General features: G+C 40.9%; 1 protein-coding gene across 1 annotated transcript in view; it reads left to right on the plus strand.

Annotated features, from left to right (window-relative positions):
* Positions 1-3,669: 3,669 nt before the first annotated feature.
* hecw2a (HECT, C2 and WW domain containing E3 ubiquitin protein ligase 2a) overlaps positions 3,670-17,332 on the plus strand; it is a 29,646-nt gene continuing 15,983 nt past the window's right edge. Inside the window, exons 1-15 of the mRNA XM_062403455.1 lie at positions 3,670-4,291; positions 7,259-7,366; positions 7,691-7,785; positions 9,015-9,081; positions 9,522-9,691; positions 9,802-9,941; positions 10,108-10,208; positions 10,300-11,144; positions 11,683-11,968; positions 12,103-12,195; positions 12,899-13,049; positions 13,450-13,550; positions 15,945-16,069; positions 16,787-16,972; positions 17,141-17,275. Of these exons, the coding sequence (XP_062259439.1) occupies positions 3,913-4,291; positions 7,259-7,366; positions 7,691-7,785; positions 9,015-9,081; positions 9,522-9,691; positions 9,802-9,941; positions 10,108-10,208; positions 10,300-11,144; positions 11,683-11,968; positions 12,103-12,195; positions 12,899-13,049; positions 13,450-13,550; positions 15,945-16,069; positions 16,787-16,972; positions 17,141-17,275 (2,982 nt within the window). The 5' untranslated portion in view covers positions 3,670-3,912. The remainder of the gene's footprint in view (positions 4,292-7,258; positions 7,367-7,690; positions 7,786-9,014; positions 9,082-9,521; positions 9,692-9,801; positions 9,942-10,107; positions 10,209-10,299; positions 11,145-11,682; positions 11,969-12,102; positions 12,196-12,898; positions 13,050-13,449; positions 13,551-15,944; positions 16,070-16,786; positions 16,973-17,140; positions 17,276-17,332) is intronic.

Here is a 17,332-nt window from a genome sequence, read left to right on the forward strand (position 1 = left end):
TAAGAGCCGTATATTATTTTGTTAATATTTTTGTTATAGTTTTATCATTAACATTTTCACACGAATTGCCACCTCAGTAATTTTTCCCTCTGCAGCATTTTGTCATGAGCGATGTGTTCAACTTGATGTAAATGAGTTATATGATGTTATAGTGTGTTAGTAAAAATTTGTAAACATTTTTAGAAAAATAATATATATAAGTGCTTCACAACAAACAAAACAAAAATAAATATCATATTCACAAACAATCATATTAAATAAATAATAATAATAAAGACACGAATAATAGGGTCATAGACATCATATGAAAAAAGCTGCTTTAAGTATCTTAAGAAGAGAGATAAAACCGCTAACTGTTCTGCTGGTCTAATCGTTTCTGGAAGACTGTTCCAAAGAGTAGGGGCCCTCACTGCAAAGGCTCTATCTCTTTGGTTTTCAGCCTTGATTTTGGAATGGCTAGCAACACTTTACCAGAGGATCTCAGACTGCGTCCTGGCTAGTAGGGAGATAAAAGTTTAAAATTTAGGGTGGGGCCATCCCATTTCTGGCTTTAAAATTCATCAAAATAATTTTAAAATCAATTGGAAAATTAACAGGCAGCGAGGGCAAGGATGCTACAACAAGGGTGTAATGGTTCCATTTTGTGCATTGTGTCGAAAAGCCAAGCGACAACATTCTGGGCTAACTTTAGACGGTGGATTGGTTTCTGAGTAAGACCACTATAAAGGGATTTACAGTAGTCCAGGCAAGAGGAAATGAGGGTGTGCATATTTTTTTTCCAGGTCTGTGTGAGAGATAAAAGATTTAACCGTGGCTATGTTTCTTAAATGATAAAAACATGATTGCACAACCCTCTCAATATGGGATTCGAAGCTCAATCAATCGATCAAATTTCAATCAAATTTTATTTGTATAGCCCATATTCACAAATTACAATTCGTCTCATAGGGCTTTAACAGGGTGTGACATCCTCTGTCCTTAACCCTCAGCAAAAACTACTAAAAACCCTTTTAACAGTGTAAAAATACAAAGAAACCTCAGAGAGAGCCACATGTGAGGGATCCCCCTCCCAGGACGGACAGAAGTGCAAGGTGTTAGTCAAAGACCACACCTAGATTTCTATCCTAGGAATTATTAAACAGTGCTAGTTGATCAAGGTTTGCCTTAATATTATCCATGCTGGAGGTGGGACCAAGGGAAATAAGTGATAAGAAATGAGTTAATTAATTAGTTAAAGCAGGTTAATAATTAGTTGGAAAAAGTTGTTTACCATCCAGTGCTGTATTTCAACATATGCATTGTATTATATTGAATGGGATCAGTAGTACTGTTATTGAATGTGCCAGATTGAAACAAAATTGAACTAAAAGTCAAAGCCAGTCCAATCCATATCCAAAAAATTCAGATATTTTGTGTATGCAAGATTATCTCACTCTCACAAAGAAGAGACTGTAGCTTTGATCTTTTCCAACTGTTTTTAAGTCTGTCTTAGATTTGTTCTTCCTGTCACTTTTTATAGCTACTCCACACAAAGTTGTTAGTGGTTGCAGTTTGCAGTGCAGGGAAGGCAGAGAGCACATTGAAGTAAAGAGGTATTCAACAAAAAATGGGGGCCATCGTACACATTGAAGAAGTATTTTTCAAACTATGATGTTTGCCTCTCCAGGGGCATAGACAGAGAGACTGTCCTTTAAATACCACTTAAGTAATCTGTGCAGCAGCTTATTAGAAAACATAGCTTAGTTTTATTGCTCGACGCAGTTTTTTTGCATGAATGCGTTTATGTTCATTCTTTTTGTGAACTAATCAGTTTCATACGATGAACGTCACTCCTTCTTCCTCCCCTACTTTGAACTAGTTTGTGTGAACTGGCTCAACAATGGCTCGGCGACCTGTGGTAGTGTGGATTTTCTTTTGTTAGTCCGGCTTCCCCACAGTCCAAAGACTTGCAGATTAGGGTGAGGTTAATTGACCATAGATGTGACTGTGAGAGGGAATGGTCATATTTCTCTACTAATGCAGTGCCCTTTTTAAACATGCCTGTTTGGAATGGGCTGTTCTGAATGAGCTACATCAGAATTAGTCTTTGTCTTTAGTGAGTCCTTGTCAAACAGTTCTACAATATACTGTCACCTTTTTATTGTTGACATGATGAACGTTGTGTGCAGAGCTTTTTACATACACTCAATATTTCAGATTTCTGTAAAGCAACCGGCACAATCTTGAGACACAAGTTCACAACTCTGTAATTCAGCTTAGTAGAAGGGGTTGCAGCGACACAACAAATGTTGTGATTTTACTTTGAAAACAGCTTTTTAAAGTGGAAGTGATTCTATGAATGTTTAGCTCAATTCAATTCAATTTTATTTGAATCGCCCCAAATCACAACATACATTTACATAAGGCACTTTACAAAGTCAGGTCAAGGCACTCAAAACAGGTCAATCTGAGGAGGGCTGTTTTAGACAGGTGCTGTTTTAAATGATCCTTGTGGTATTTTGAACAAAATATGTTGCAGACATTTCATTAAGACCCCAAGGAACCATATCAACTGTGGTAAAATTGCATCACAGGACAGCTCAGGTTGCACACATGTAACCAACTTGTTTTTTTTTTTCATTGAGGGTACCCAGCACATATTTGTTGAATGTTACCAAACCTTTTGGTAAAAAAAAACAGCTTCAGACCATTTTAAACCAGCGGACTGTGAAGGAACATGCTATTCGTCCTTAAATAATGAGCTGGCTGTGGTTGAGACCCTGACAGCGCTCCCCAGACATTTCCAAAGCTGGTTACTGTTAATTGAAGAGCTTCCTGGGAGGCAGATGCAGCTGCATGTCTCCCTTCTCTGTTTTTACTGAGGCATTCTTGCTTTACAGAAACGACAGAAATGCAGCTTCAAAGATGTTTGTGAGTGTGTGTGTGTGTGTGTGTGTGTGTGTGTGTGTGTGTGTGTGTGTGTGTGTGTGTGTGTGTGTGTGTGTGTGTGTGTGTGTGTGTGTGTGTGTGTGTGTGTGTGTGTGTGTGTGTGTGTGTGTGTGTGTGTGTGTGTGTGTGTGTGTGTGTGTGTGCGTGTGTGTGTGTGTGAGGGCTAAGTGAACGTTTCATGCATTTCTTTTTCCAGGAGTCTCACAGACATAATGGATTTAAAATTAGATATTTTCAGTTTACTCTTCTCCGTAGGGGGTAGTGTTTGTAGCAGCGAGACAAACATATAGACTTTCATTAAGTGTTTCATTAATCATTCAGCGAAGTAAACAGAACATTGTGTCATCAATGAACCAATAAAAATAACTTAAATGTGTTCTTAAAATATAACAAATTGTCCACAGTTGAAAGACATTTCCTCCTTTGTTGTTGACGGGATGTCAGAGAAGAAAGGACAGAGAGGAATGACTGTGCAAGATTATTCATGTTGGTGACAGGTTTTTTGACAGCAAACAACCTGACTGGTGACTAATGTTTGTTCATTAATTTGCTGTGTGCAACTCACAGTTTACAATGATTGCTTCTGTTGTTTTGCAGCAAATTTGTAACTCACTGATGTCTCTCTGTCTCTCCCTCTTTCCCCATCTACAGGCTCCAGTTGCCATTGGATAACATTGAATAAGAGCGGCAAACATTGTGACTTTTGTGGATATCTTCAACTGCGACAGTTCTGTTGTGATGCATGGAACAAATGCGCAGATATCGGGGGTCTATGAGTAGAGGAGATCGCCCCATTATTTTTAAGGCTCCTCTAAAGTCACGAAAACTTCAAGCTAGCTCTCCCTGTTGAAACATGAGAGTTTAAGATGATTCAGCAAGTCGAAAACAGCAGAATGCCTCATCACATCAGCAGTCAATAAGGCTTCTTGGGCTTCTCTTCAACGTTTTTTACTTCTTTTAGCTGTTTCTTCACCAGACACAGACATGCGCCCGTCCCTGGCCACAGCGGTCCTACCACCCAGGACCCGCTCCCACAATCCACCCAACCTGGCTGTGGGGGTTCGGGATCACCTGTCCGCTCCAAGAAGGCGCAGCCCCCACCTCCGGCACACCCTTAGCCCAGATAACCTGCGGACCCTGGCAGAGAGGGGTGGGGCTGCTGTTGATACTGCCTCTGTGATCAGCAGTCCTATAGGGCTTGCACGTGCCAACAGTGATACAGACCTGGTGACCTCCCAGAGTCGCTCCTCGCTTACAGCGTCCACTCTGGAGTATACGCTGAACCGGGGTCAGAATCTCGTCATATCCTGGGATATCAAGGAGGAAGTGGATGCTACCGACTGGATCGGGCTGTACCACATTGGTTTGCAGATTTTTTTTACTCATGTTGTTACTAGTAGAGCTACTTTAATTATTCTGGCCAGGTCAAGGTTAAATCTCAATTCTTGGTATATATTACCTCTCACGTTTTTGAAGATAGGTTAAAGTTAATTCACTTGTCCTCATAAGCAAAGTCAAGAGGAAATACCTGAAAGCAGCTAATTTAAATGACATTTGAACAGTTTTCTTTCAAAATTGTGCCGTTAGTGTGAATTTTGGAACAGAAATCCTTGAGGAGTACTTATAGTAAATACTGTATGCAAGGCTATGCCAGACTTGCAGTAAGCTGGACAATTATTTGTGGAATGTTTTTCAGCATTGAATTTGCTTCAGCCACAAGTGACCAGAGATCTTTTTTGTTTGGAAATGCAATTTTTCAGACAAAAACATAGTAGCATAGAAGCAGCCTTACTCGCAATATATAGAAGCTTGTAATCGTCAATTTTGGGCCACAGCAGATGTGTGACAAGTGACACCTTCTTCATGCTACATTTGGATTGGCTGGATTTTTTACATGAGTCAAAGCAAAAATAACATTTTCAACACTCTCGACAACATCAACAAAACAACATCTAAGTCGCCGAGATGTCTGTTTGTTTGTTTTAAGTCCACCTTTTTGGATTCTGAAACAAGCAAAACACATAAAAAAATGATTTGTTAATTTTTTTTAAAACAAAAATTGGTCAGTGATATTCACACTAGTATGTTGTATGTGCTTTCCACCCAAATTATTTTTGCTGAAGTCTTTTGGAAACTTGCAGCCACTCAGGACCAGAGCGAACTTGACCCTACCTGTCCTCAAAGCGTAAAAGCTGATCCTGGTGTTTTATTATTGGAAGCTGAGAGTAGCCAGGCATAGTCTTGTGCAGGAGCTTCCATCTCTGAGTCAATACTGAAACAGGAGCGGTTGAGACTTTACAGAGGACTGGAAGCTGAGTCAACATGTAACAGCTCTGCCTTGGTGTACGATAACACACACACCATCACAAACCACACAGGTCCTAGTGGCAAGCAGGGTGGTCTCCAATAATAAATGCTAATCCTGCTTAGAGACAGGAATTTGACAGGGGGAAATACATTGACCTGTGTGCTGTAGAGGGCTATCAGTCTCAAACTGTCTTGCAGATCTGTCCATCAGGGTGAAAAGCAATACAGCAGTAACTGTGTTCCACTGGCACATTTGGTCTTAACAATCTATGAATTTGATGCCGTCTTGCCTACTTAGTGAACAGCTGACATCACCTTACACTAGCACCTGTAACCCAAACAATCTCTTATTCAGCATTTTGTTTCTGAGAGAAATGAAAAGATCTGCCGAAGACCACCTTGGTATTACCAGTTCAAACCTTTGACCAGGTTAGGTGATCATTTGACAGCATACAAAACTACTGAATCCGCCATGAATATTTTGAAAAAGTGGCAGAGCTTTGCAAATCATTACCTACAAACTGAAACGCTGCTGAACAAAAAAACCATACACATCCCGGCAAATCCTCTCCGTCCTGCTGTTATCACAGACATGTCTGAACCAACCCTCGACTTGCATACGTTAAACGTGCAATGGTTGGGGGCTAATTGGAAATGATGGTTGTTTAAGGCAGAAACTGAAATATTAAAGGGGCATTCTATCCATTTTACACGCAAAGGTCAGCTTATTTGTCAAGAGTAGGACTTTATCTCAGCTATAAGGGGGTCTATCTAAAGTCTGTTAAACAATATCCATGATCACCTGGCTTATCTCCGGTTTTTCTTGGAACTAAAATAAACAGGATCCGTACCATGAGCCCTGCCAGTAAACTGGAAGGAAATGTGGATTTCACCTAGAAAGGAAGGGACAAATGCTATTGGTTGGGTTATTGGAAATGTAGGAGACAGTTTGTTTGGAGCATATCCCGTACTAGGGGTATACCTTGCTTCAGTTGTAAAGGACTGAATATCTAATTTCACAGATAAAATACATTCTGGAGACATCCTGCTGCCCTGATGTAAAAGGAAATTATTTTGAAATAGTAGCATCATTCTTTTTCAAGTCCATACATTTGCCTCCTCGTGATGTGGTGATTTGATTGATGCTCAGGGAAAGCTGCAGCCTGTGAGCTGTTCAGGAAAATCTATTGTGTTAATAATGGATTTCTGAAAACAATGACATCCCGAGAGGTCATACAAACTCTGGGCCCCGTGTTATTTTGTTATTTTAGCCTGTTTACCAAATGATTAGTTATGTTTCTGACGACCACCGGGAATTGATTTGGAGTAGTTTCCCTTGTAAATGGGACCCTATATGGGGGAGAGACCCTTCAACTGCTGGTGCCCGATGAAGGGTCAGGTCACTTCATATCGATCATAAGGCTGTCAGGACTTATTATCTGCTCAGGGGTCTTATACCCCAGAGGGGCTACTGCTTTCCTCGACTAAGCAGACACTCAATGATAAGCGACCTGCCTTCCCCTCTGTCACTCCCCTTCACGCACACACACACAGGCATGCTCATACTCATGCACAAACACACCCACACACCCACACATCCACACACACACACACAGTAACTGTCACAGTCCTGTATACCTTGAAACTTTCCACCAGTCAGCTGAGGTTGGAGCTTCATTAATCTACGTGCGAAAGTGCTACGTACAGCGGAATTCCCCCTCCCTGTTTTTAACTGAGAGGAAGTTTGGTGTTTGTCCTTCTGCTCAGAGGTTGTAGGGAGGTTATTTTGGGAATAGATTCAGTGATTAAAGAAAGAGTGTGCAGACAAAACATGCTTAAAAAGCTGAACAGCTGCAGCTTGGTTGCAGTTTTAAATAGCAGCTTGGCTGCAGCTTGGGCAATGATGTTTGATTTAATGTTGTTTGGTTTGATATCAGGAGTGATGTCAACACAGCAAGAACATGGTTTGACTGAACCAAGAATCTGAACCTTGCATAGCTAACTAACGTCCTTTTTTTCTCAGATGAAACCAATCCATCCAATGTGTGGGACTGTAAGAATAGAGGGGTGAATGGCACACAGAAAGGTCAGATTGTGTGGAGACTTGAGGCTGGGCCCTACTTCATTGAGCGTAAGTTATGGGTCTCAATGATATGATTTATTCAAAACAAAATATAAAGAAAATCACTTAATTCGTATTATTGTGAAACATTTACTCATCCAGAATGTCAATGTTTTTTCCGTCATACAAGGAAAAAAGTATAGTTTTATGTATGAAAAAAATCTCATGTACACGTTCACAAGTCGCAATCGGTCATCATTTAATCATCATTTAATTGAGTGTATATAAAACATGATTCCATAGTCCCCAGTGTAACTGAAGTAAAGCCAACAATAGGAAGATCATGTTTGCAATGTTTCCATATCCCTTAACCCTGTGCTGTTGCCTCTGCAGCTGAAACTAAGATCTGTTTTAAGTACTACCATGGAGTGAGTGGAGGCCTGCGAGCCACTACCCCCTGCATCACTGTTAAGAATCCAGCCATCCTGGTGAGTGAGTGTGTGTGTGTGTGTGTGTGTGTGTGTGTGCGTGCATATGTATATAAGAAAGAGAAAGAGTGATTAAGAAGGTTAGATGGGTTAGGTGCTGTCGACTCTGTAATCTCTTAGTCATGTACAGTCTCAAGCTTTAGCTCGTCACTTTTATACAGAGATCCTGGTATATTTCCATTAAAAAGACCCTTCATCGTGCTGCCTCAGCTGTTTCATTACGGGTAAAGTACGCTGCCTCACCAGATGTAGTCGTGGCTAAAAACCTGCCATTGGGCCCCTCTCCTCTGGCCCAATCTATTCCCCTTCCAATTCTGGCCTGTTACTATTCAAACTCTGAGAGCAACCTCTGTGCTGCCACCAACATAGAAAAGGTTTAGAAGCAATGGATGCTGCCATCACACAGTCAACAGACATTTGTTGCTTTTTTTAGTTGTTTTGTTTTTAGTTATTTTGAGTTCTTTTGTTTTGTTTTTAGTTGTTCCACACAGTGGTGGATCTAGGATTTTTCTAATAAGCGGGCCATAAAGGGGCCACAATTCACACATAGCAGCCAGTTATCTGTCTAATGTCCATGCATAATTCCTGACTCAGTAAGTTGTGTTTACTGCTAGCTCTACAGCTGGAAGCAAATCCACACATCATTGAATAGATTTGGATAATTGTTCCATGTTTAAGAAAAATATTTTTTTTAAAAGAATTGTCATATTTATTGTTTAATTTGTAGTTTTTTTTAACACTACTAACAGGGGCACTTCAGAGGCCAGTTACATTTCAGCTGGGGCCAGTGACCCCCTGGATCCACCCCTGAAGCCATATGTTTTTCCCCCATATACCATAGGTCTACGTTTGTAAGACTATGGGGAAATTAGCATTTGTTGATTCAGGCAGGCTTTTTTCTTTACCATGTTTCATATAGTCCAATTGATTGATTACCAAATACTCATATATGAAAGAATCGATCTCTGACACGAGGCTGCCCATGTAAGCTAAATAATTCTCTGTTTCAAACATCAATGAGCAGCGCATCCACGCTGCTCCAGTGCTGACAGTCTACAATAAATTGTGTTTAAATTTAAGTTGTATTAAATTCTTCTGTATTAGTGTTTATATTCATTTGAATTCACAAGGACTAACACAGGTGTGAGTTAAATATCTTCCTAGGAATATAAATGTGTCCTGTTATTTTTCCTGTGCTGTGTTTAGTGAGACATTTTCTCTTCTCTCAGGTGGAGGGGCTGGCAGAGCAGGTGGGTGTCGAACATCCTCGGAAACTGATCAGCTTTACATTGACAGGTGATTTGAAGTGCTAAGCAGTTTTTTGTGTTGGAACACATTTAGGCTGCTATTAAAAATTGCGTATTTTAGTGGCACAACTCTCTTGTAATCATCCTCAAAACCGAACCAGAGTAAATCTGGTTTAAATAAATGTAAAAAAAAACATAACCTGCTTAACACAGATAAGACTATATAAGACTACTGAGTGATCTAGTCTTCTGGAATTTGTTTTCCTGAGAGTGAAGGAGTTAGTTTTCTAAAAGAGTCAGTCAGTATCGCATTGAGTTAACATGAACAGAACATTTTTCAACTTGCTCACACAAACAGCTTTGCTCTGTTGGCCATCAAGTCAAGTTTTGTATTAAAACGCAGAGACGATAGTTACCACTCCTTCACTTTTTTACCTGAATATTTGAAACTGTGATTTTAAGACTGCTGTCTGAAATATTTTGTGGTAGATTTACGTGCCAGTGGTCTAAAGAAGGGCATGTTTTTTAATCCGGATCCATACCTGAAGATGTCCATCCACCCGGGGAAGAGGAGCGTCTTCCCCATCTTCAGTCATCATGGACAGGAACGACGATCAGCCATCATTGCTAACACCATCAACCCTCTCTGGCATGGAGAGGTGCTCTTACACCTCACTTTATTCAGTCAAGGGACAGAGTCTTTCAAACAATATATTACCAATATATTATTTAGCATGTTCTGACCATTTCTGTTTTTGCCTCTCTGCAGAAATACACATTTGTAGCTCTAATGACAGACATCCTGTATATTGAGGTAAAGGACAAGTTTGCAAAAAGCCGACCAATCATCAAACGCTTCCTCGGCCAGCTGACTATCCCTGTGCAGCGGCTAATTGAAAAGATACCTGGGTATGAACGAGCAAATATGAGTTCACAAACACACACACACAAAAACACACACAAAAACAAACACACACACACACATGCACAGAACATACTACATAATCACTGACATAAAACCGTCCAGCTTCAGCAGGATCTACTACTTGACTTAAATGTTGTTCTCTCTGTCCAGTGTCCAGCCTGTCAGTTTCTCTCTGTGTCGGCGCCTGCCCACTGAACATGTAAGTGGTCAGTTGCAATTCAAACTGGAGCTCACCTCAACCGGGCCTGATGGTAATTCTGTCTTTAAACTATACTTTCAGTTTTTACATAAAATGTGAATTATTGGTTTTCTACAACATGCATCCTCTGCCGTCCACTCTAGGTGCTTCTCCTGATTCTATCATTGGCATTTCATCCTTAAACGGAGCACCAGGGACTCCATCGGATGACGAGGACCTGCCACATCACCTTCCAGGAGTGGTTTCTTTGGGACTCTCACCTACTGGCTCCCAGGGCTCCCAGGGCATGTGGGAAGGTGGGGCCATGGCCTGCGCAGAAAAGGACCTGTCTTTCATGGGCGCTGCGGCTAGATTTGTGGGGCCTCAACGCCTGTCGGGCCATGCAATGCTCCAAAGATCATTCAGTGAGGGCCTTGATGCTATTGAGGCCCCTAAGGGTCCTGGTGAAAGACCCTTGGGTGCGGCCTCACCAAAACTGCGCTCTAGCTTCCCCACACACACACGGCTCAGTGCCATGTTGCACATAGATTCAGACGAAGATGATGACAGGTCGGGGGCCAATGACATCATTCCAGTGCCGCTCTCACCGCTACTGATGAATGGAGAAGCTTCAGATGTTGACGGCCCAGATGATGATGATGCGTTTCTGGAGTTCCAAGAGCCTGAGCAGCTCGAGCCCTCTGTGCTTGAAGAGGAGCCTGACGGTGCAGATGCTGTGGTGGATGACTCAGCGCCTGAAGTGGAGGGAGAGACAGGTCTTGACTTGGGGGATGTTTTGGACCTAGATGTATTTTCTGAGGTAGAGGAGGGTCCATTCACAGAGGATGTGTCCCATAATGCTTTGCCAGAGGGTGTAGAGATACTCGAGGAAGGAAGGATGCCTGGCGAGGAACCCTCATCAGAGATTGACACCTGCTCCATGGCAACAGCCCCACAGACCGTCTTCTCATCATCAGAGAGCTGTCCGGTCACCCTCACCACAGCTGTGGTGAGTTCATCAAGCTCTTGAACAAATAACTGATTAACCACTAACCACTATTGCTATTGAGAAGCAATGCATGCAAACGTTGAGTATTTGCTGCCATCCCAGCAACCCACACCAGCAGATATTTGTAAATAAGCCTTAGAGATGTATTTCATAAAGATTTAGTTTGGCATGTTTTATTTATTACCATTTTTATCATGTTGGGATATTGTAAATTGTGAATTGGATTGATGGATGGATTGATATTGTTGGGTTTTCGTGTAAAAAAACAGATACGTATTTTTATGACGTGTTTCTTAACTAAATAAGCAGCATGTATTGTTGAGATCTAACAAACCTGCTCTGGCATTTTCATGCCTTTTAACTTTTGACATTTTAAATTATACTTGTTGTTTGTGTGATACCATTCCTTTGCTACATTTACTTGCTCATAACTGCCACCAAAAAATAATAGGAAGTGAATAGCGTGGCAGCTGTGTTGACACGTGTTTTTTTAATATGATATTATTTATTTATTTAAATTTTATGGGATATTTTGTAGGAAGCGGAGGAGGGAGCAGAGACAGCCATAGACCCAGGGGGACATGTCGTTTCCAGCAACTCACCAATCCCGCAAGCTGTAGATGATGAAGGGGGTGGGCGAGCTGATGTCACGGAGGATGAAGGAGAAGCTCTGGCAGCCAGCGCGCCGGAGGAGGTTGAGGAACTTAGTGTAAGGAGGCTCAGCCTTCAGGCTGCAGGGGGCGTGGCTGACGAACCGGAAGGGGAGGCGACAAAACCAAATGAGGAGGCGGGGTCTTTGGATTCAGCGCAAGATGGAGACGAAGGTACTCAGTTTGTTCACTTTTGTTGGCGAGATATTTTAATTGTGAGTCCTAAAAGTGACTTTAAAGAATGAACAGAACAACAGTGTTCTTCAAAATATATTTCCCTCTGTCTTTTGTGTGCTGTCTATGTTCAGGTGCCCATGTCAACGGCCATCCTGTACGTTCGCTCCCCTCTGTACGTCAGGACATCCACAGATACCAACGTGTGGACGAGCCTCTGCCCCCCAGTGAGTGTGTGTGTCTGTATGCACCATATTGGTTTTCTACTTCATGTGTGTATGTCCTCTTTGTTACCATGTGTTGTTGTGTCAGTGTTTGTATTTATATCAATGTGTCCATGTCCATGTTCTACGCAGTGAAATAAAACTACAAGCCTTAGACAACAAATTAACTGCTGATGATGCAGAGAATAATTGACACAGCAGTTTGTCACTTTGTTATCAGACATATCTGAAAAAAATAATGTACATGGACTTTTACAAACCTTTTTAGCCACACCAGCAGGGCTTTAGGGATGCTTACATCTGTCACTGTCTATGTTGATCCTCTGGCTCTGGACAGAAACAGTCTATCTTGGTAACAGCCTAAAATGTTGTAACATTGATGTTATCCAGAGAATGAATCCCAATAACTTTGGTGAGCTCTTAACTTTTTAATTAGTTATGTTAATAGATTTAAGTAGAATATTAAGATATTCATTTCCCCCATGTGGATGAAGTCCAAAGAATACCTGATTCTCTGACACAGCTAATGTTAGCTTACAGATTTCAGTTTTGGACTGCCTGAATATAAAGTCTTGATACATAGTGGAGTTTCAAATCCTTTGTCAGATGTTTATGTCATGTATATCATTCATTGTCTACTTGCATATTGTATATTCCCATGAGGCATTAAACATCTATTTTATATGAATTAATAATTGCTCCTCAGACTGGGAGGCTCGTATCGACAGCCACGGGAGGATTTTCTTCGTGGACCATGTGAACAGAACCACCACATGGCAGCGTCCCACTGGACCTCCTGCCCCGCAAGGCCTGACACGCTCCAACTCCATTCAGCAAATGGAGCAACTCAACCGCAGGTAGGCTTCGACAAGAGCAATGTGATGTATCCAGCATAGATATTTTTTATGGTAAGTGCTGTAATTTAGAAGTATATTCAATACTTTACTAAACTTCATGTTTACTTCTCTTTACTTTAATTTGTTTTCAATCAAAATTAATTTTTATATTCACAAATCACTGTCTCATAGGGAAAGAGCCATAGTCAAAACAAATGCATGCTTAAAAATTTTTCCCCCTTTAGAGATTTAGGCTTGTAAGTTGTATGTTTTCACTTAATATAATCTCCATGTTCATGTTGAAATTAGGGAATCAGTAAATGTGTCTATTCTATTCTGTGTATTCTACTCATCCTATATGTCTATTCTATGACTACCTTTTTTGCTGAGCACTATATTTTCACTCCCCTCTGAATGACAGATACCAGAGCATCAGGAGGACCATAACAAACAGTGATCGAACAGAGGAAAGCCCTGTTGAACCACCACCTGAACCAGAAAGTGAACTGATGCCCATTTCTGGTTTGTGATATTATAGCAATTATTTTACACTTAAAGGTTTCCGAATAGTATGGAGGACCATACATGACATAAGTAAAAATAAATAAATAAATAAATGTATAAATAAATACAGAAATAAATAAATAAATGAATAAATAAAAATGGAAATAAATAAATAAATACAGAAATAAATAAATAAATATGTTAATACCAAAAGAAATGTCAAAAGAAATGTCTTAAATATATTTTAACATTTATTTTTTCCCTGATACATTTCCTTTGCATTTGCAGTGTCCTTATGCTAATGAGAAAGGCGGGCCTAACCGCAGTCTCATGCAGGATTGGTCACAGGAGTGTAATGATCCAGCCCTACTACTTCTGCCTCTCAATGCTGGTGTCCAGTAGCTGTTTGCAGCGTTGAGCCAGTTCACACTTAAAATGAACTAGTTCAAGTTCAGAGGGTTAGTTAAGGTTATTTTTTATTGGGATGATTTAGCTGTCAGTAGTCCTGACTGTGAGCGTCACGTCTCGTGTTGTACTGAGCACAATGATCGAGCCGAGAGGAGGAGGAGGAAACAGAAACTCCAGCCCGGTACAAACCACCTGCAGCCTCTGCTCTGATCATGAAGCCGCTGATCTCTGAGCAGATGTGACCAGAGAAACTCTGTGTTTTCACTGTTCCACAGAGTCACTAACTGGCTGTTTAACGGTGAAGAGATCAAGTCTCAGTCACTGCCCGTGTCTCTGAGCGAGTGTGTGACGGAGCGCAGGGGCTGTGTGTGTGTAGCTCAGTTGACCAATCCTGCTCGAGACTGAGGTTAGGCCCGCCTTTCTCATTAGCATAAGGACACTGAAATCGAAAAATAAATAAATGTGGAAATAAATAAAAGTTGCAATAAAAGTGGAAATAAATAAATAAATATGGAAATACGTTTAAGACATTGATTTATTTAATTCTGCATTTATTTCCATATTTATTTATTTATTTCCACATTTATTCCAACTTTTATTTTTCGATTTCAGTGTCCTTATGCTAATGAGAAATGCGGGCCTAACCTCAGTCTCGAGCAGGATTGGTCAACTGAGCTACGCACACACACACACACAGCCCCTGCGCTCCGTCACACACTCGCTCAGAGACACGGGCAGTGACTGAGACTTGATCTCTTCACCGTGAAACAGCCAGTTAGTGACTCTGTGGAACAGTGGAAACAGTGGAAACACAGAGTTTCTCTGGTCACATCTGCTCAGAGATCAGCGGCTTCATGATCAGAGCAGAGGCTGCAGGTGGTTTGTACCGGGCTGGAGTTTATGTTTCCTCCTCCTCCTCTCGGCTCGCTCATTGTGCTCAGTACAACACGAGACGTGACGCTCACAGTCAGGACTACTGACAGCTAAATCATCCCAATAAAAAATAACCTTAACTAACCCTCTGAACTTGAACTAGTTCATTTTAAGTGTGAACTGGCTCAACGCTGCAAACAACTACTGGACACCAGCATTGAAAGGCAGAAGTAGTAGGGCTGGATCATTACACTCCTGTGACCAATCCTGCATGAGACTGCGGTTAGGCCCGCCTTTCTCATTAGCATAAGGACACTGCAAATGCAAAGGAAATGTATCAGGGAAAAAATAAATGTTAAAATATATTTAAGACATTTCTTTTGACATTTCTTTTGGTATTAACATATGTATTTATTTATTTCTGTATTTATTTATTTATTTCCATTTTTATTCATTCATTTATTTATTTATTTCTGTATTTATTTATACATTTATTTATTTATTTATTTTTACTTATGTCATGTATGGTCCTCCATAGAATAGTAGTATTCTGTTGGACGATTTGTATATAAATTTTTGACTGGACTTGCCATGATTCTGCTCCACATCCCCAGATGACTTGTGTGAGTTAACTTTGTGATCAAGTTATTGGTGTGAGAAACAAATGCTGCTTTCATGCATGCACTGCAACGGTTAAATTTAGTCGGAGGAGCTATATGTGATGATGCAAATGTATGATCAGCTAAACTTGAAATTTGACACACTTTGCAAACACATAAACACATTAGACATTATACATTATGGCTTATTCAAGTTTCCTTTTAATAAGCCATATTCGAAAATAACAATTGGCTTAAAAAATAAACTAGGACTTAAGAAGGTTCAACATCCTATGCATAGATGACTTGCTAACATGAGGCAAAAACGCAAATATGACGCATTAAATATATGAATTGGTGTATTCCAGTTGCAAAACAGTTTTCAACTATGTGCTCAATTTCATACACAAACAATACACCAGCCAAATACCAGGTTTTGACTCAGTCTTGTTTCTATCGCTGGTACAAAATGCTAGTTATGCTAAGCATACTGTCTGTTTAGGTTAACCTCTCCTTGTTGATTCTGTTGCAGAATACAGACGAGACAGTGCAGTCGCTCACAGCAGTGGTCGCACGCGCCTCTCTCTCCTGCTGCAGTCACCCAGCGCCAAGTTCCTGTGCAGCCCCGACTTCTTCACCGTGCTGCATTCAAACCCTGTCAGTTTAATATGCCTCTCCTCCTCTAGCACCTTTGACTATGCAGTTCTTTTACACTGTCTGCCTACTCTTTTCCATTCAGTAGTTTGACCTGTTCAGCTTTGAACACTCCAAACAACTCAGAGCCTCCTTCATTGTAACTGCTGCCTGAATTAGCCACTCTATATTCAGAATCTAGTGCTGTAATTCAGTACTGTAATAAAAAGCAGCGCTGCACATTGCACCATTGTTTACTACAGGTAATGAGTTAGAGTTGGTTATAAGTGATTATCAGTAAATGTAGTTATCAATGTTTTAGTGATTCATTGTTCATTAAATAATGAAATATTAGTCTTTTTTTAAGAGAATATAGAATTTCAGCTGAATCTAAATTCAATAAGATCACCAATGAACTAAAGTTTCAAAGCAGATTTTATTGTATTATAGCCTGATCAGGAAGAACAATTAATTATACAATTATTACAGTATTCAAGGAAAGTTACATATAACCGGTTGTACACCGACAGTACATATAATAGACTACACACATATTTTATGAACCACTGGTTCTATAGTGTAAGTACCTAGCTGGAGACTATCTCTGATTATGTATTTCATTCAAAAATATTAATCATTAAGTAATTGGCTCCGTCTTGAATTTTATGTGTCTCTAAACTATTCTGTAGTGTGTTTTCTGTCACTTTCTAATGACCTCCCCTCTCTGCCGTCTTTCTCCAGAGTGCCTACCGCATGTTTACGAGCAACACCTGCCTGAAGCACATGATCAGTAAGGTGCGGCGGGATGCTCATTACTTTGAGCGCTACCAGCACAACCGCGACCTCGTCACCTTCCTCAACATGTTCTCCAACAAGCAGCTGGAGCTTCCCCGAGGATGGGAGATGAAACATGACCAAACGGGGAAGGTGTGTGTTTGTACGACAGACCCCAAAACTTGGACTCCTGACCTATGATCACCTTAACCCTTTTTTTATAATCCTTATTTTCCGTGCACTGCATGTGAAGATACATGTTTGTGTACACAGTGTAGCTTGTCCTTGCATAACAGTGGGTATTTGGACCTCAATCTCCAGGCCTTCTTTGTGGATCACAACTGTCGCTCCACGACCTTCATCGACCCACGGCTACCCCTCCAGAGTTCTCGCTCGACTGGGCTGCTGGCCCATCGCCAGCATCTGAGCCGCCAGCGCAGCCACAGTGCCGGGGAGGTGAGAGACTACCCAGCACTCGTCACCTGGTGTCAACTTAAGGCTCACACAACACTG

The sequence above is a fragment of the Platichthys flesus genome, chromosome 13 (genome assembly GCF_949316205.1).
Source record: "Platichthys flesus chromosome 13, fPlaFle2.1, whole genome shotgun sequence".
Taxonomy (NCBI): Eukaryota; Metazoa; Chordata; class Actinopteri; order Pleuronectiformes; family Pleuronectidae; genus Platichthys; species Platichthys flesus.